The sequence below is a fragment of the Vulpes lagopus genome, chromosome 22, assembly GCF_018345385.1.
Source record: "Vulpes lagopus strain Blue_001 chromosome 22, ASM1834538v1, whole genome shotgun sequence".
Lineage (NCBI taxonomy): Eukaryota > Metazoa > Chordata > Mammalia > Carnivora > Canidae > Vulpes > Vulpes lagopus.
The window spans coordinates 7,095,478-7,116,398 of record NC_054845.1 but is presented as its reverse complement, the minus strand read 5'-3'; the positions used below and the strand labels follow the sequence as shown (position 1 = coordinate 7,116,398).

Below are 20,921 nucleotides of genomic sequence, written 5' to 3'. Positions count from 1 at the left end.
CAGCGGTTTAGCCCCGCCTGCAGCCCAGGGCTGATCCTGGAGACCCTGAATCGAGTTCCAAGTCCGGCTCCCTGCATGGAGCCTGCTTCTCCCTCTGCCTGTGTCTCTGCCTCTCTCTCTCTCTCTCTCTCTGTGTGTGTCTATGAATAAATAAATAAAATCTTAAAAAAAAAAAAAGAATTTGAGGAAATGGATTTGTCTTGGTTTATATGACTATTCTATTGTTTTATTTTCTTTTGAGAAGTTGGCGTGAATACCCAGTGTTGGTGGATTTCTGTTCCATCACGTGGATATTAATGTAAGAGGAGGTGGGGATTTCCTCTGACCCTTCTTCTTTGTCTGCTTCTTAACCTCCTTCCTGTGTTCAGGCAATTAGCAGCAGTTCTTTGCTAGACACCACTGACCAAACTGACAGAAAGCCAACAGGCAGCATTGCCCATAATTTCATATGTTTAGTTACTTGAGATAATCAAATTGCTGGTCTGTTTCTAGATATTAATTCTTGACTGCTTTCCAGAAAATGAGAAATATTGTTACAGAAAATAAAGTTGTTTTTTAAATTAATTCTGCTTGAACATTAAGAACATTTTCCCAGGGGCACCTGGGTGGCTCAGTGGTTGAGAATCTGCCTTTGGCTCAGGTCATGATCCTGGGGTCGTGGGATCAAGTCCCACATCAGGCTCCCTATAGGGAACCTGCTTCTCCCTCTCCCTATGTCTCTGCCTCTCTCTGTCTGTCATGGATAAATAAATAAAATCTTAAACAAAAAGAACATTTTCCCAAATAACACACCCTTTTCCTTTTACTAAAAACTGTACACATTGTACTGCTCTATAGTTTCTACAGGTTTGCCCTGCTTCAAAGGGATAATTCAACTGCTTATCAATTTTGCATTTAAAGTTCCTCTACATTTAGGAATTTTACTTACTAAAAAAGAACTTCTGGGGCGCCTGCGTGGCCCAGTGAGTTAAGCATTCAACTCTTGATTTCAACTCAGGCCATAATCTCAGGGTTGTGTGATTGAGCCCCTTGTCGGGCTTCATGCCCAGCTTGAGATTCTCTCTCTCTTCTGCCCCTCTCCCCACCCTTTCTCTTTCTCCCTCTCTCCTAAAAAAAAAAAAAAAAAAGAATTTATGTAAGTATTGAAATCAGTATTATGTTAAGCAAAATAAGTCAAAGACAAATACCATATTATTTCACTTATGTGGAATTTAAGAAACAAAACAAATGAACATAGGGGAAGGAAAGGAAAAATGAAATAAGATAAAAACAGAGAAGAAGGCAAACCATAAGAAACTTTATACTTAAGAGAACAAACTGAGGTTTGCTGGAGGGGAGGAAGGTGAGAGGATACACTAAATGGGTGATGAACATTAAGGAAAGCATTTGTTGGGATGAGCACTGTGTGTTACATGTAAGTGATAGAAACAAGCACTGGACAATTCCTGCATAACATATCATTACACCCACCTTTAATTTTTATATTTGTATGAATTTTATATTTAAAATTATTCATTTTATCCTGTTCAGAATTGTAAAAACAATTGGATCTTCAACTTAATATTGTTTCTCTTATGTATGTCTTCAGTATCGAGTAATAGAATACAGTCACTCAAATGAAATCCTAAAAATAGAGCTGCCTTAATTGAAAAAATTACATAAAGCATTTCTACTTTAAGACATATCAGTAATATTACATATCTATAAGCTTATGAGGTTACTTCTGCTTTTTTTCTGGAATTAATTTAGAAAATATGTAATTCACATTAATGTAACCTTGAGATTAAATCATATGAATATGCTTCCTGTTTATTAGCATAATCACATAGAAAAAATAACATTTTATAAAATAGCATTTCATAAGTGTGCAAATTTCTCATTGTGTTTGATATTTCAGCTTCGCCAAACCCAGAAGTCATCAAGATAAATTCAATTCCAGATATAGTAACAAAAGTGGAAGACTACTATCTTAAAGGATATATTGTTGGAGCTATTCATCCTGTTATACAACCTGTGGGGCAGCGAAAACACCTACCTGCAAGTTACCTGTACAGGGTAGTGCTATTGCGCTTGAAATTAAGGTAAGCCTGGTACTCAAGGAAGCTGTTGAGATAGTTTTCTTGGGAAAAGAGAAAAGAAAGTTTGAATGTAGTGATGGGGAATAAAGGATAATTAGGGGGTTTGGTTTAGAGCACATTTTCTGGTAGTTGAATCTGGATTGAGAAAGGAAACTTAAACCTCCCTCCTTTTAAAACTCCTTATTGACTTTAGCCCCTGCAGACAAATGGGTTCGAGGTGAGGATGTCAGTAAACAAAGGAAAAGGAAAATAGATTCAAGAAGTACCTAGAAACTTCACCAGATGAGAGAGTAGCCATCAGCTACAGGTGCTGTCGCTGAGCTAAAAAAAAAAAAAAAAAAAACTGACTGGACCAATGAAGTCCACTTTCACTGAATGCCTTTTTTTTTAACTGTCCTATATTATTAATAGTGGCAACAGAAACTCTCTCCCTTTTAGAACTTTTACAGCAGAAAGACCTACCTGCCAAGTTTTCACAAATCAGATAGACTTCTTATCAGCTTTTTCCAAAATAAATAAGATGTAAAAACCATCTATTTTAGTTTTTCTTTTCATTTTTGTTAGTAGCTGCTTTCCCAAACAATACTGCCACCACTTTTGCCAGCCTACCTTGTAAGTTTGATAGTTTTCAAAATACCATTGCCCTTTCCAATTCTTCTTTCCAATGAAGAATTAAAATAACCAAACCAATGTCTTTAACACATGCTTTTTTATACATCTCTTAAACTATATCAAGCCACCTCAAAGACCAGGGTAAAAACTGTTTTCTCTTTTTAGTGATGGACTAATAATCGATCACTTTAACTAGGAAAGGGCTAAGCAGGGAAAGAAAAATGGAATAAGAAGAGAGAAAACAAGAAAATTGAAAAAAAAAAAACAATTAAAAAAGGACTTAAAAAATCCCAATTGTGCTTTTAAGGAACACTGCCTTGCTACTGAACAATTGCCAACTTACACATTGTCTGAGAGGGTTTGTACGGGCCCCAGATTTCACCATGAGATGGAACCTCATCCAGTATTTCAAGCATTACTAAGTAAACATGCCATTTAATGGCACAACACTGATGTCCTAATTACCAATCTTCTAAACCATGTATAAATTATTTTTCCTCTTTTAGCATTACTTCCAGTGGACTTAGCAGTGCTCTGACAAGGCTAAGAATAAGCAAGGGGTAAAGATCAGAAAAGAAAAAAAGGAAAAAGGACAATATTTATTTGCATTTAAATGGGACCTTTACTTGTGCTTTCATACAAAAACGAGATGTAACAGTAACCTAAAATCATTTCTCACAATTTTTATTAAAACAACTGATGAATTTGTTTTCTTCCATATTAAATTAAAAATTAAATTAATAGAGGTTTAAACTAAGAAAATTTAAATTAATAGAAGTTACTGTGTTTTTCTGGTATTTTTACCTAAGAAGTCAACCATTAGGCTTGGAAAAATACAGGATTCTCTTGATCTTATTTTTGAGTTGCCCTCTCATTTTCACATGAGCATATTAGCTGAAAATGATCAACTGACTTCCAACCATGAATATATTCTCTGTTACAGCCCAAAGCATTCGGCAGTACCCAGTGGACAGAGACGCCCAAGGCTTGTGATTGAGGAATGTCCTCTAACTTATGAGACACAAACAAATGACATAGCAAAAGAACTGATAGAAAAGGTACTAAATGTATACATTTTTTCATGTGATATCAAGAAATATTTAGTATTTCTTCTTTATCAACTTCCTTTCTTACTTTTAAAAGAACTGGGAAATGGTGAGTGACTTCTACTAGAGGTTAAAACATATTGAAGCACACATACCAAATTGTACAGTTAGAAACAACCAAGTTGTTGTACAAGCCAGTGAAACAGAATGGAAATGCCAGAAATAAATTTACACACGTATAAGAAGTTTGATAACAAACCTGATGAAATAAAATGGGGGAACAACCATTATTTAGTGAGTGGGAAACTGCTGGGAAAATAGACAATTATTCTGTAGAAAATAGATTCCACACATTTCAAAAGCGATAAAGGGGTAATTTTTTTACCTATAAAAAATCCAGAAAAAAATGAAAGGATAAACTGAGTAGACATACTCAATTATGAATAGGCTGAGGAATTGGAATATATAAATATAACACATATCCTAGGAAAATTAAGCCTTAAAATAAGAATGGGGGAGGAATCCCCAACAAATGTGTCCTATGGGAGTTTCTTTTAGAATATATAGTAAATTAATACAAATGCATGAAAGCACTGTCCAGTCTCGAATGGATAGACAGATTCTATGCACAGCAAAATACAAAAGGAAATACCAACAACAGACACTGGAAAAAGATTCAAGCTAACTAATAATTTTTTAAGTAAAATAACTCACCAATATTAACTGAGAAATTAAATCAAAGGTATTAGAAGAGCTTTAAGAAAATATTCATATAGGATCCCTGGATGACTCAGTGGTTGAGGGCCTGCCTTCAGCCCAGGGCATGATCCTGGAGTCCCAGGATCGAGTCCCACATCGGGCTCCCTGCATGGAGCCTGCTTCTCGCTCTGCCTATGTCTCTGCCTCTCTCTCTCTATGTCTCTCATGAATAAATAAATAAAACTCTTAAAAAAAAGAAAACATTCATATTTTGCAATTGGCATTGTAATGAACTAGAATGGTGTTTCTGAATATCAATCTGGTCATAAAAATCATAAATCCCATTTTATTTTTTCTATTAGCATCTATTCAAGAAATTAACTGAAAACAGAAAAAGTTGGGGCACCTGGGTGGCTCAGTCAGTTAAGCATCCAACTCTTGATTTCAGTTCGGGTCATGATCTCAGGGCTTGGGATAGAGCCCCAAGTAGGGCTCCACGCTCAGTGGGGACTCTGCTTCTCTTCTTCTCCCTCTCCTTCTGCCTCTCCTGCTGACATGCAAGCTCTCTCTCTCTGTCTTAAATTAAATAAATAAATAAACCTATCTATCTCTAAAAAAAAAAAAAAAAAAACGGAAGAGTGCCTGGGTGGCTTAATGGGTTGAGTGTCTGCCTTTGGCTTAGGTCCTGGGATCAAGCCCTGTATTGGGCTCATGCCTCAATGGGATGTCTTCTTCCTCTCCCTCTGCCCCTCCACTCATGCTTTCTCTCTCAGAAATAAATTAATTCTTTAAAAAAAGAAAAGGGAAGAAGTCAAGATAGTTTAATGAACTATTTTTAAATCTTTTTTAAAAAATCAAGAAAAATTTTACATTCATAAGGATTCTAAATTTGTAGGTGAAAGTTTGTTGTTGTCTTTAAGATTTTATTTATTTGTCCGAGAGAAAGAAAAAGAGAGCACAAGCAGGGGGAGAGGCAGGCAGAGGGAGAAGCAGGTTTCCCACTGAGCAAGGAGCCTGATGTGGGACTCAATCATGACTGAGCTGAAGGCAGACGCTTAACCAACTGAGCCACCCAAGCATCCCTGAAAGTTTATTCTTAATTACATTGATATATTTGTAAGGTTTTAGGTTTTATTTAAATGAATAGAGCCAAAAACCTAAGGCATTTCAAATAAGAAACTGTAAAATTTATTCATTATTTCTATTGTTGCCAGGCTTTAAAAGGCCATTTGTGTCAGATTATCTGTAGCTTGTGTATAACAAGTTATAACTGCTAGTGATATTTCCCTTTTAGGTATAAAGTCACCATTCAATAAGGTTTTCAGGAATAGTCTTTGACACTAGATTTTTATAAACAAGCTACACATACTGTTTACTACTACTATTCTAGGAAATTTCAATTTGTTTTTCTGGGAATAAATTCACTCCAAAAAGTTTCTTCTAAAATAAAAATGTAACTACTAATTTAATCTTAATAGATCACCATCAGAGCCCTTGTTTTGCATTTGACTTCCTGGACACAGTTAAAGATCTATTTAAACAGGAAAGTTCTGTTATTTCAGCAATTAGAATAATGGGTTATTTCATGAAGAAAAAAACTTTAGGAAACATTGCACATGAACTATTTGAACATTGCCCCATGTATGAACAAGAGTAATAGATGAATGCCAAATGCTATTTTGGAACAGCTGTCTCACATAAAGAGCTTGTTGTTAAATAGATTTTGTCATTTTAACATATCAATATTTGCTCTATTTTTAAAATTAGGTTTATAAGTGTTTTCCCTAGGATTTTTAAATAAAAATAACATTTACAAAATATCAATCTTCCAATTTAAAAAATGGAAAAAACATTAATACTCGGTTACCACACTTTTACAGATAAAACTTTCTAGTAATGAAAAAAGCCTTGTACACTTTTTCACTCAAATCAACTAATTAGGCCTAGGTAAGAACTGACAATAAATTTACCCATTCCCACATGCAGCGTACCATGCTTCCTTACCACCTTCCTCACCTCTCCCAAGGACTCCTGATATAAAAGACAATTTGTGGTTACTTTTAATGTTTTGTGCATTGTTACAACCTCCATATGTTCATTTATAGAAGTAAATGATACAGTGTCAGTGTCATCATCTATTCTAGGTCCACACACCCACACCTCTTTCCTGCTCAGAATTCTCCTCATTGCCTGGAGCTGAGTGACCATTGTCCCTTTGAGCGGGCATTGCTCTCTGGTTGTACCCCAGTTGTTTCTGGCCCTTTTCATTTATTTCATTTCTCATCATGAGTGTTTGCACTTGCAATCTCCACCATAAGTCTTTTTTCCTCTCCCAGGTAACATTTAAAACATTTAATTTAGGGGATCCCTGGGTGGCTCAGCAGTTTAGCGCCTGCCTTCAGGCCAGCGCGTGATCCTGGAGACCCGGGATCGAGTCCCACATCGGGCTCCCTACTTGGAGCCTGCTTCTCCCTCTGCCTGTGTCTCTGCCTCTCTCTCTCTCTCTCTCTGTCTCTCATGAATAAATAAATAAAATCTTAAAAAAAGAAACATTTAATTTAGGGGCACCTGGGTGGTTCAATCAGCTAAGCATCTGCCTTTAGCTCAGGTCATGATCTTAGCAGAGCCTGCTTCTGCTGCTCCCAGTGCTTGTGTGCTCATGCTCTCTCTCTCTCTGTCAAATAAGTAAAATATTTTTTTGAAGATTTTATTTATTTACTCATGAGGGAGAGACAGACAGAGGGAGAAGCAGGCTCCATGCAGGGAGCCCAAGGCAGAACTCAATCCCGGGTCTCCAGAATCAGGCCCTGGGCTGAAGGTGGCATTAAACTGCTGAGCCACTGGGGCTGCCCAAATAAATAAAATCTTAAAACAATTAATGTATCTTCTTTATTAATTAATATGTATTTGGTAATGTCATTTTGAGGATTTCTTGGAATAGTTTTTAATTTTGCTTCAGTGGGAGAGACCATTGTTAACAAATATGCAAAAATCATGTTACAGAATTATTAATTCTTCCCAAATAGTTACTTACCTTTTGAAGAAACACATGATTCGTGTTTTCATAATTTCTGAAGTGTATCAGTTTTGTTCAAAGAAGTCACAATAATAATTTGACAAGAGTCTTAGGAGTAGTGCTTTATTAGAAGTTATTAATTCGTGTATGAATGAGCCTTCAGTTAGTGGTTAATTTACTTCTTATGGATTTCCTTAACAAGCCTACAGGTTAATTGTTAATCAATGTAAATGAATTTTACATTTTGTTCTACAATCTCTTTTCAGATTAATATAGCTGCTAAGAAAAGAATGAAATTTGTTGGATTCATATCACAGCCTCATCCACCACTTAAATTCTGCAATGGAACCAACCATGATGGAGATACAGAATCAACACTACCTTCAGAGGAAAACTGTAAAAGTTGGAATGAAGGAACATTAAGTGGGCAATCATCTGAGAGTGGAATTGAGGAAGAACCTCATCACGAAAGTGGACAGTGTCAAATGGACCAAGATGGCGGCCCCAGTTACTCTAAATCCAGAAAGGGAGAAGGTAATAGACAAGATGAGTAGAAATAGTACTTTAGTTTAAATTTAGCAAAAATAAGTTTTTGATATTTTTTAGAAATGTGAGGCAAAGTAAGTTTCTAAAGATTATAGATTAGATAAACTAATATAAACTTGTCTTGATTTTTTTTTAATTATTACAGCCAGAAATAAGGTAGGGCAGTTTTTCAAACAATTGTCCCTGGCATGGCCATACAATGTCATCCACATAAGGAAATTTTGTTTTGAAAATTGGTTTCCATTTAGTCATTCACCAGCTCCCCTGTAAAATGGAGGCTGTGCGTGTATACAGAAAATGATTATATAAATATAGAAAGCTGTTCTGACTTATGTTTGTTTTTACAAACAGTGTGTGAGAATTTTAGTTTTGGCCTTTCCCATTTCATGGATGGTTTTAGCCTTTGAAGTTAATTGGCTTTCTTTGATCATCAATTAGAATATGAAAATGTACATCATGATGAAACAATTAATATAACAATAGTGCCTGCATTGTAAAATAGCTTTATTTTTTATTTTTTTTATTTTTTTTTTTTGTAAAATAGCTTTAAATGATAGTTTTATTCTACTTTGCCAACTAGCAAGTCTTCCCAAGAAATTGAGACTAATTTTTCACGTATTTTGGCCTGCTCAGTTTTCTGCTACCTTTGCAGGCATGCTCTAAAAAGCACTACTGGAGGAAAAAAGAAAAAAAACACTACTAGAGAAAGTAAAAAACGATGCATATCTTAGAATTGAGAGCCCTAGAGTCAGACTGCCTCAATTTCTTCATAGAAAGGGGGTTGTTGTGAGATGTAGCTAAAAGATAAGACACTTAGTCCTGTGCCTGCCACGAAATAAATTCTGTATTAAGTTAGCTGCTATGGACTGATCCTGTGATCCATGTCAGAGCTGAAGCTGCACACACATACGTCAGCTTTCCAGGTTGTAGTGAGATGTGCTCAACATTCTGAGGATGGCAGAGACTCACTCGACTATGATCAACACAATCTTTTTAACAACGAACCAGGAGCATTTTCTAATTCACCATCTCACCCCTCCTCACCACCACCAGCACCCTCCCACTTTCTCACCAGCTCCCTAGCTAACAACCACCCACTGTTACCCTGCAGTATAAACATTTTAGGAACAAGAGTTGTTGGAACATGGTCAGAGACCTATTTGCTATCTTCCACCCAATGATACCTTTAAATTCCAGCTGGTTCCCATCCTAACTTTGATTAGACCTGGTGTTTATTCTCAGTTCTTTTAAATTCCAAATCCAATATGCTACCTACTTAATTTAATTATCAATCTTTAGATTCCATTTTCTTTTTTAAAGATTTTTTTTTTAGAGGAGGGATAGAAGAGCAGAGAGAATCTTAAGCAAGCTCCAGTCCCAGTGCAGAGCCCAACCCAGGGCTTGATCTCACAACCCTAAGATCATGACCTGAGCCGAAATCAAGTCAAATGCATAATCAACTGAGCCACCCAGGTGCCTGTAGACTTCACTTTCTAAATAGCTTAAATCATGTACTTCTTAATAATTTGTGTATGGCAATGGTTCTTAACTTTGTGTGCAGGGGTGAAGTTGGAGGAGGCACACACAAAAGACTTCTTGGAGAATCTGGTGAAATCCATGGAGACTCAATCCAGAAAAATGCACATACGGGCACCTGAGTGGGTCAGTTGCTTGAGCATTCAACTCTTGGTTTCAGCTAAGGTCATGATCTCAGGGTGATGAGACTGAGTCCTGCATCTGGCTTCACACTCAGCATGAAGTCTACCAGAGATTATCTCTCCTCTCCCTCTGCCCCTCCCCACCTTGGCTGTCTCTAAATAAGTAAATAAATAAAATCTTTTTTTAAAATGCACATAACATACATACTCCCAAATACTTTTGCAATACAAGTGCTATTAGACTTCCTAAACACAACTATGGAGGTAGATCCACCAGACTACTCCCCAACTTAAGAATTTGTCAACTTGGGGGATCCCCAGGTGCCTCAGTGGTTTGGCGCCTGCCTTTGGCCCAGGGCGTGGTTCTGGGGTCCCGGGATCAGATCCCACGTCGGGCTCCCTGCATGGGGCCTGCTTCTCCCTCTGCCTGTGTTTCTGCCTATTTCTCTATGAATAAATGAATATTAAAAAAAAACAGAATTTGTTAACTTGGGATGCCTGGATGGCTCAGTGGTTGAGCTCTGCTTTCAGCTCAGGGCCTGATCCTGGAGTTTGGGGATCAAGTCCCACATTAGGCTCCCTGAGGGCCACCTGCTTCTCCCTCTGCCTATGTCTCTGCCTCTTTCTGTGTATCTCATGAATAAATAAATAAAATCTTAAAAAAAAAAAAAAGAATTTACCAACTTATGGAAAACTAGAAGGTAAGACCCAGCAGTTCCATGTTTAAGTATATATATTCTAGAGTCATTCCTACAGGTATATCTAAAGAGACATCAATAATGCTTATAATAACAAAATTTTGGCAACGTTTCAACAGAAGCATAATTAAACTGTAATATTATGTAGCAGTTTAACTAAATGAATAAAGTCTAATTGTATTAATCCCACTTAAAGCATAAAAAGATCAATTTATAAGAGCACCTGGGTGGCTCAGTTGATTAAGCATCTCCCTCCAGTTCAGGTTATGATCTCAGGCTCCTGAGATTGAGCCCCACGCCAGGATCCCTGCTCAACAGGGAATCTGTTCCTCCCTCTCCCATTGCTCTTATCCCCCTATACTTGTGCTCTCTCAAATAAATGAATAAATCTTTTTTAAAAATCAATTTATAGATGTATATATATAATATCATACTGCTTTTTAAACTGCAAAACATAACATATATTAATGGGTATGTAAGTGTGTATTAAAAGAGTAAAAGCTTGAATAAGAATAATAAAAACCAAATCATTATAGCAGCAATTTCTGGAGAACTGGATTAGGGAAAACTATAAAGTGAGCTTCAACTACATCCATTTCTCATTTCCTGGAAGAAAGTCTGAAGGAAACATGGCACAAGGTTAACATTTAATAAAGCTGAGTGGTGGGTAATTTTATTATTCTCTATGTTTGTCTGTTTACTTGACATACATGAATAACAAAAAATGAGGAATCCTTTCAATAAATGAATAAATAATTTTTCTTCTTTCTGAACACCTATCCCCAGATAACAAGCTATATACAGTATTCAATGTTTTTGATGATGAGTCAACCTGCTGGACCTACCAGGAAGGCATCCTGTCGATGAAAGTAACAAGAAAAGGATCTATCATTAGTACACTTGATGCCGATTGGCTGGAGTTAACGACATTTTATTATAAACAAGGCTTGTCATTAATTGATTCTTTTGTATGCTGGGAAACATCTAAAGGTAAGTTTTATATTATGATATATTGATATCTAAAGAATTTGAGCTCTATCAGAGTTGGTGGAAATGTTTTTGCCTCTCAAGATCTGTGGCTAAAAGGACAGTAGATTCACTAGGAATTAGATTCCAATTATTACACAGCTATATAGCTTTAATTTAAAGTTTTAAAGCAGAAATAGAGTATCAGTTTTTGAACCAAAGATTATCTTTCTTTTATGTAGGTGTGTGTATATATGTGTGTGTGTGTATAATTTTTAAAAGATTTTATTTATTCATAGAGACAGAGAAAAAGTGAGAGAGAGAGAGGTAGAGACACATCTATCATGCTTTCCTGCTGCCACTGCTTTTGGCAACCATGAAAGGAAAGAAAAACAGATGACAGAATTTCCACTAGACCCAACTAGCACTAAAGAAGACCTCCCTCTGAGCAACATGCCCTGATGACCCGGATTTTGGACAGTAGGGCACATCTGGTCTGGGCCAGTGACTAAGAAACCCAATTTCATTTCAGTTTGTACAGCATGGGTTGGCATGACCATAGGTGAGAACATCAAGGTATAAGCAGTAAGACCTTTCCATATACATGTGAAACAAAGGCCTTCAAGCTTAGCCTCGTTTAAGGGATGACCTATGATCTGTCTCCCAGCCAAACACAAGTTTGTGAGGGGAGCTCTGAGAACACTAACTAACTGGAGGACCCAATGCCCTCTGGTCCCTTGTGCCCTTCCTATGGCCTTTTTTGCAGAATGTAACTTGACAATAAGCTGAAGGGAACATCTTCCAGCCCTGTCTTTCTGTCACTAGAGCTGCATGCTCCTCCCTATGGCTCAGATTTCACTCCTGAAGGATCTGATGCTCCCAGAAGCTGGGCATAGATTATCACTGTGAATCATAATAAAGATATTGTGATGCTAAATGAAATAAATAAGTAAAAGCTTAACTGTCGTGTGTGGTAAAAATATAATATAATGTTTGCTATTTGGGTTGTAACTCTCAAGAATAGACAAAACACTGTGATTGACTAGGATTTTCCAAATAAGATGTATTATAACAGCCTGGTTAGGAGGATTATAATGGCATTTGATGGTTACTATTCAAATGTATACACTATCCCAATTTCAGGCACTACCTACCATGTTCTCTAGTCTACAGCTGACTCTAAAATTTGTATAGAAAAATCATCTTTGGGGGGCACCTGGGTGGCTCAGTTGGTTAAGCATCTGCCTTCGGCTCAGGTCAAGAAGATCCCAGAAGATCCTGAGATAGAGCCCCACATCACCTGGCTGCCTGCTCAGTGGGGAGCCTGCTTCTTACTCTCCCATTCAGCTCCTCCTGCTTGTGCGCGCTCTCTCTCTCTCTCTCTCTCTCTTTCTGTCAAATATGTAAATAAAAATTTAAATATAGGGCAGCCTGGGTGGCTCAGTGGTTTAGCGCCACCTTCAGTCCAGGGTGTGATCCCAGAGACCCAGGATGAGTCCTGTGTCCGGCTCCCTGCTTGGAGCCTGCTTCTCCCTCTGCCTGTGTCTCTACCTCTCTCTCTCTCTCTCTCTCTCTCTGAATAAATAAATAAAATCTTTTAAAAAATTATATATACACATACACTCACACATGTATACAGACATATAAAAGAAAGATAATCTTTGGTTCAAAAACTGATACTGACTCTATTTCTGCTTCCCCTTTATCTTTCTTTTTTTTCTTTTTTTTAAATTCATGAGAGACAGAGACCCCGGCAGAGGGAGAAGCAGGCTCCATGCAGGGAGCCTGACGTGGGACTCGATCCCGGGTCTGCAGGATCAGGCCCTGGGTGGAATGTGGCGCTAAACCGCTGAGCCACCCGGGCTGCCCCTCCTTTATCTTTCAACTTCCTCTTTTAATTACAATAGGATATGTAATCATTCATGTCTATCACAAAAACAAACAAAACCTCCAAAAAATTACTTTCTAGGGAAAATGTTTTTAAAAAGAGATTAGTGCTAAAAGAAAAGAAAAATTCATAGTTAGGAGACTTGAAAAGTAAATTAGGAAGGATGAAGGCAATGAAAACCAGGATAATTAACTAACTCAATGAGGTTAGAGGAAAGAATAAGAAAGCTAATAAAATGAAACCTCAATATACCTTATTATCATTAAATCAGACTATCATTCAGTATGGAGGTTCCTCAAAAAGTTAAAAGTAGAACTACTCTATGATCCAACAATTGTACAACAATTATACTAGATATTTACCAAAAGATACAAAAATACTGTTTGAAGGGACACATGGACCCCTGTGTTTATAGCAGCATTATCAACAATAGCCAAACTATGGAAAGAGCCCAAATGTCCATCAACTGATGATGGATAAAAATGTGATATATATATATATATATATACACATAATATTCTGTTGGGTATATATATACATAATATTCTGTTACTCAGCCATCAGAAAGAATGAAATCTTGCCTTTTGCAACAATGTGGTTGGAGCCAGAGTATATCATGCTAAGCAAAATGAGTCAGAGAAAGACAAATGCCATATGATTTCACTCATATTTGGAATTTAAGAAACAAAACATGAACATAAGGGAAGGAGGAACAAAGAGGGGGAGGCAAATCATAAGAGACTTTTTTTTTTTTAAGATTTTATCTATTTATTAGAGAGAGAGAGCATGGGGTGGGGCAGGCCAGGCAGAGAGAGAGGAAAAAGCAGAAGCCTGACGCGGGGCTCAGTCTCAGAAACCTGAGATCCTGACCTGAGCAGATGCTTAACTGACTGAGCCACCCAGGTGCTCCATGAGACTCTCAACTACAGCGAATAAATTAAGGGTTGCTGGAGGCGAGGTGGGCAGGGAATAGGCTAAATAGGTGATAGGTATTAAGGAGGGCACATGTTACGATGAGCACTGGGTGTTATATATTATGTGATGAATCACTAAAATTCTACTTCTGAAACCAATACTACACTATATGTTTAACTAACTAGAATTTATTTATTTATTTATTTATTTATTTATTTATTTATTTATAACTAACTAGAATTTAAAACTTTTTAAAAATTGAAAAAAGAAAATCAGCTTATCATTAAGTCAGAGATACCTCAACTAACAGAACTAAAGACTTTGGATAATTATCTAAAATTACCAAGAATCATGGTCCAATAGGTTCTTTTAACTAGAAACCAAGAATAAAGATCTAGCCCATTGGAACACCCAGAAATATGGCCTATAACACACAGCCCATAGCAAGTGCTCAGTAGATATTCCTTAGTGTTTTTGGTTATTAGAAACTTCTTCCAAGTTGGTCTTTTATGGAAAAAGCAAAATCCAATAAGAAGAACATGGACTTTAGGATCAGATAAACCAGGTCTTAAATCCTATGTCCTCTACTTATTAACTGAGTGATCTAGAGAAGTTAGGGAACTTATTGAGCCACATTTTCCTAAAAGGACGAATAAAACTATTCCCTACTTTACTGCTGTGAACATTTAGTAAGATACAGTACGCACAAAATGACTCCACAGTGCCTCGCCCACTGCCAGAGTTTCGTTTCTGCTGTTAGTTTTCTTCCCTGTGGCTTGCTGTGTACAGTCACAGTACTTTCCGTATGGATCACCTACTTAGGGGTCAGTTTATGTTTCATGTCTTTCTCTCTCTCTTTCTCCTTCTCTTCCTTCCAAAAAGTCCAAGTTGGAGCCATTTCAAATTTTGTTTTGTGACTAACTGCTGAAGGAAAAACGAAAAATACTCTTTTCAAAATCTCTTTCAGACATCCCCTGCCTTGGGCCTTGCCTGGTGAAAATAAAATTAGCCCCAGCAGTTGCCAGCCAAAGGCTCTGTAGGGCTTTTGTTCCCAAAGCCTCAGAAGCTATTTAGAGAGCCCAGGGGAGAATCTCTCCCTCTTAGCAGCTCTGGAATGTCTCATTAGACATTTTACATTGAGGGCCATGCCAAGCCCCTAATGAGCCACCACGGTCTGTGGGGTCTGGCAACTGGGTGTGTCACTCAGGACTTCCCTACGAGTACACAGGGAAGCTGCAGAGGGGAAATTGTGACCCATGCCTGTGTCACTGTGAGAAGCAAGTCAGAGGAAGCAGGGCTGAATTGGTTGCTTTGTTCTGGGTTATTTGATGCCTGACAGCTAAAGCACATGGAGGACAATGCGTATTTTGTTTTGTCTTGCTTCCATCCTCTTCCAAAATATTGTCAGAAGTCAGCCTATCACAAGGAAAAGAAGTACAAAACCAGACATTGCACAGACATTTAAATACATTACCCCACAAATCTCATTTTATAAAGTATCTTCCTCTAGAAACAGGGAGAGGGAAAACAAAACGTTTTAAAAAGTTTTCTCCTTAGCTGGGGTCACAATGGAGAGGTTGTAAGGTCTGTGAAATTCTTCCTCAGTGCCCTTTCCCACGCACTCTCAAAGCCTGTTCCGCTTCAAAAAAGCCCCACACGAGAGGCACCCAGCAGTCCTCTCGCTGTTCTTGCAGCCTGAGGGTTCCCACTGCAGTGGCCTCCTGTATCTGACCTCCTCCAGCATCCCTGGGCCCTCACCAAACTGGTCCTCTGCTGGAATCACTGCATATGCACAAGGGGCTTGCACTGTAGGGTTAAAACCTCCAAATGGTCCCAGGAGAGTCTACAACAGGTTTCCCCAGTTGAGCCAACAGACAAAACACTTTATTTTACCAGAATGTGTAGAGGCCCAGTAGGCTGAGATGAGCAGCTTTGCCAGCTTGTATAAAACACACACACGCACACACACCACCATGAGTTCCCAATACTTTATTAGCCTATAAATGCCCCTATCATTGCCAGAGAATAGTCTCTTCCCACCTTTAGTGCACCCACATCTTAAGGCTACATTTTGATTTTTTATGAATTATCAGACTTAAATTCATTTTGATCTCTTCACCCCTATAAAAATGCTTGTGTGCAGCTAGCAGGCAAACTATCAGAATGAGGACTGTATTAATTCACTTCACTCATATATGTATATGCCAGGCCCTATGCCAGGCACTGGGCTTACACTGATAAGCAAAATGGACGTCTTCCCCACTCTCAAAACGTTGGCCATGTGGCATAAAGCAGTCAGGCAGCAATGGGTATGGAAACATATGTCTAATTTCAAAATTAAGAGAAGTTTTGTGACATTACCCAACATGATATCGTAAGGAGGGGCAGGACGTCCCACCCGATGAGGCACCAATCACACTGAGACTGGGAAGCCAGCATTCAGGAGCCAGTGGTAGACCATTCTAGGCAAAGGAAACACCCCCAGATGTTCAAAAACCCTAGGGCCAGAAAGAGGAACAGGGAAAAGGCCTGTGTCACTAGAGCAGGGTAGGAAGAGAGAATAACTCCAGACAAGGTGGAAGAGGTAAGCAGCAGCTGGACTTAAAATAATGCAACAAGAGCTAGCTAGGGGCACCTGGGTGGCTCACTCCTTTGGGTGTCTGCCTTCGGCTCAGGTCATGATCCCGGGGCCCCAGGATCAGGTCCCACATCGGGCTCCCTGCTCAGTGGGGAGCCTGTTTCTCCCTCTCCCTGCTACTCCCCCTGCTTGTGCTGTCTATATCTGTCAAATAAATAAAATATTTTTTTAAAAAGGACCTAACTAATATGTATTTGTACTTACTATATACCAGCACTGTTCTCAGCACTTTACATTTATGACTCATTTACTCCCCACAGCAACCCTATGAGTTGGTATGATAATGATCTTCCTTTTACAGATGAGGAAGCTGAAGTACAGAAATATTTTAAAATGTACCCATGCTCATGCAACTAGAAAGTTTTGTGGCAGGAGGGCACCTAGGTGGTGTGTGTGGTCTTAACCAATTTGCCATCCTGCCAGGATTTATTTATTTTTTTTTTTTGCCATCCCACCAGGTCTTGTTTTGTTTTGTTTTAGATTTTATTTATTTATTCATGAGAGACATAAAAAGAGCAGAGACACAGACAGAGGGAGAAGCAGGCTCCCGGTGGGGAGCCTGATGTGGGACTTGATCCCAGGACCCCAGGATCACGCCCTGAGCTGAAGACAGATGCTCAACCACTGAGCCATCCAGGTGTCCCATCCTACCAGGATTTTTATTCCAAATCAGTCATTGAAGATTTAAGAGGGAGTTATGACCTGATTTGCATTTTTCAAAGAACCTCTTTGGCTTCATTTTGGAGAGTGGATGAGAGAGGGCAAGAATGGAAAGGCAGGTGCTATTAAGAGGCCATTGCATTGGTCCATAGAGAGAGGATTGTAGAGATAGAGAAAAATAAACAGGCTGAGATTTGTTTTGAAGAAAGAATGTTTATGAATGATCTTCAACTGAGAGCTGCTGTATGTGCTCTCCAGTTCTCAGACATGGTCCAAGGCCCATCTCTAGGCAGTATAATGCCAAAAAAAAAAAAAAAAAAATTACAAATGGACCAAATATACTAAAACAGAATGTTACCTTTCCTTACATTTACAGAAATGTCAATGTCATATGTAGCTGAAATGAATGTGTCAGAGCACATGTCCAGACAAGTAAACCATTCTCTGAGAATCCTTTAAGCTTGTGCTTCTCAAACCAGGGTCCAAGTACCTGGAGGTATTTAGCCTTATTCTAGGGAGTACAAAGGTTCACAAGATAAACCTCTTCCTAGAATCTCACTCGCTATTACTTAAGATGGGGAGATGGAGAACTGTACTTTTTTACGTAATAAGAATCTATTTGAAAAGAACGCAAAGTTTGCGTGGATTTTAAGATATAACATTAGGCCTCCTTTTTTTTTTTAAGATTTTATTTATTCAGAGAGAGAGAGGCAGAGACATAGGCAGAGGGAGAAGCAGGCTCCCTATGAGGAACCTGATGGGGGACTCAATCCCAGAGACCCCGGGATCACAACCTGAGCCAAAGGTTCAACCACTGAGCCACCCAGGTGCCCTAACATTAGACTTTAAAGAAACCCTATTCTTGCCACAAATCACTTCAAACTGTAGTTGGAGACCATCCTTCAAGGATACAGAAATAGGTATACTTTCATTTGCTATTGGTATTTGGCTAAAAAAAATTAAGAAACAGTGTATCAGGCCAATGCCTTATAACTTTTGCATATTATGTGCTCATAGAAAATGGTAATATTATAAGGCATACAGGTATAAGAGGATAAAGCTTCTCTGAGCTGCAGGGGGCACCCTATATCTTGGCACTTCTGTGACAGGCTCTCAGCATACCTGTGGGGCAAGGCATACTGGCTGAGAAGTTCTGGAATTTGTACTGTTAAGAAGTGACTCAGTTCGGGAACAGTTAAGTAATTGTTTAGATTATCACCTCACTCAATTACCTGAAAGGTTTATCACACCAGGCACCCAAACAGTCACCCTCCATGAGACCTTCCCTTCCACCCTGCCTTGCCACCAGTTCTTTCTCCTGTGTAAGTATCCTTCATCAGTGGCTCTGGGGATTGGCATGGGCCCATGGACCAACAATGGACCATTTTACTGATGGTAATTGTTGAAATTTTCCTGAATATTTGTCTATAATAATCTCTAGCCAGAAATCTACTGTCTAATCTTAATCTTGCTAATGCTAACCTTATGCAGATTTAGTAACAAAATTTAGTTTTAATACCAAACATATACTAAATCTTAAAAAAATATGTTTTGATTATCTTCTTTGGGTATTACCTATAACATGACCTGTGAGTATAAATTCCTAAATGTTATTTTTAAATAAGCCTCAATTTGAAAATAAAAATTTTAGGGGGATCCCTGGGTGGCTCAGCAGTTTAGCACCTGTCTTCAGCCCAGGGCCTGATCCTGGGTACCCGGGATAGAGTCCTGCGTTGGGCTCCCGGCATGGAGCCTACTTCTCTCTGTCTCTCTCTCTCTCTCTCTCTCTCTACGTCTATCACAAATAAATAAATAAATCTTTAAAAAAAAGAAAATAAAAATTTTATATGCACAAAAAATATATAAAAATAAATAAAAAATAAAAATAAATAAAAAGAGCCAGGTCGGCCCGGGCTCTGGGAGCTCTAAAGTGAGAAGGAGGAACCTAAATTTATGTCCAGGTAGTAAAGTGCATTAATCTTTTGTGTACAACTGAGTAGAACACAAATGTTCAAGATATAGACTCTCTTCATATGTTAGTTATGTGTCAGTAAAGCTAGGAGGAAGGGATGTAGAGGGGGAAAAATGATACAAAACATTTGCAACATCCCAGAAAATCACCTCATGACCCTTCCTAGTCAATATCCTCCCACCCAGAGTAAGCATTATTCTGACACCCATCACCATAGATTGATTTTGCCTGTTTTTGAACTTCACATAGGTTGAAGTATACAGTATATATACTTGAGTATACAGTATATATATACTTTTGTGTCTGGCTTCTTTTGCTCAACATAGTATCTGAAATTCATCCATGTTGCTACACAGCTTTTTTATTCTTGTATAGTATTGCATTGTATGAGCCTACCACACTTTCATTCTTTTAAGCCAAAAGAAATTTAAAGGGGTGTCTGTGTGGCTCAGTCGGTTAAGCCTCTGCCTTCAGCTCAGGTCTGATCCCAGCCCAGGGTCCTGGGATCAAGTACCACATTGGGCTCCCCACTCAGCAGAGAGTCTGCTCCTCCCTCTCCATCTACCCCTCCCCCCTGCTCACGGTCTCTCTGTCTCATGCTTTCTCTCAAATAAATAAATAAAATCTTTTTTAAGAAAAGAAATTTAGAAGTATTAGGGCCCAATAGCGAGAATAAGAAAACGTAGAGCCACGAAACTGATGGTTCTCACATTATATAAGGCCAAAGTAAATAAGAGGCAGATTATAACTAACTACATAATTATTACAGTATATAGTTATTTCTAAAATTCATACCCCCATTCTAAAAGAAGGGCTTGGGGCATGCATAGTTTTAAAGATAGTCTTGTGATGCTCTAAACTTACAATCAGAAAGATTTACATCCCCTGGTCACTTTGGTGTGACAATGGATAAGTACATTTAAAGAGGGTATAATATGTACATATACTGTAATTAGAAAACTAATTCCAACTAGTAAATTAAGCTTTACTGGGTTTTTGGGAGCCAGTCTGAACAATGTAAGTGCTTCTTACAGTAAGTTCCCTAACTGCAAATGACGGAAATAATATTAAGGATTTTCTTTTAAAGTTTATAGGCTGTTAATAAAAAATCAAAACTGAGAATTACACTGAAATTATGTTTGTCTTTTTTATCTTTAAACCTAAGAGGTCACTTGAAAATTTCATAAGTTATAATTTAGATAACCATCCAGCCCGGAGACTTTGATACGACACCATGCAGTATAACAAACCAAAATGTTTAACCAGCACATGACCGACCATGGGAAAATTGTCTCCTATTGCAAAATAAGAGACAAAAGAATGTCCATAAAATCAGTTTAGTTTTCACCAGCTGGTTATTGTCAACTATTCAAGAAAATGTCAGAGAGGCCCTCCCTTAAAACTTCCTTCCCAGCAGGAATTCTTTTGACAATGACTTCTGTTTAGTATTTTCCTGTTACCATTCTTTTATTATTTTTTTAAAGCATCATGGAAGAATTGTTTTGTGTTTGTATTTTTTGAAGTAATCT

General features: G+C 38.1%; 1 protein-coding gene across 1 annotated transcript in view; it reads left to right on the top strand.

Annotated features, from left to right (window-relative positions):
• Positions 1-20,921, top strand: part of RFTN2 (raftlin family member 2) — a 64,120-nt gene that overhangs the window by 17,386 nt on the left and 25,813 nt on the right. The window contains exons 3-6 of the mRNA XM_041737664.1: positions 1,898-2,081; positions 3,634-3,748; positions 7,718-7,985; positions 11,140-11,343. Coding sequence (XP_041593598.1) covers positions 1,898-2,081; positions 3,634-3,748; positions 7,718-7,985; positions 11,140-11,343 — 771 coding nt within the window. The remainder of the gene's footprint in view (positions 1-1,897; positions 2,082-3,633; positions 3,749-7,717; positions 7,986-11,139; positions 11,344-20,921) is intronic.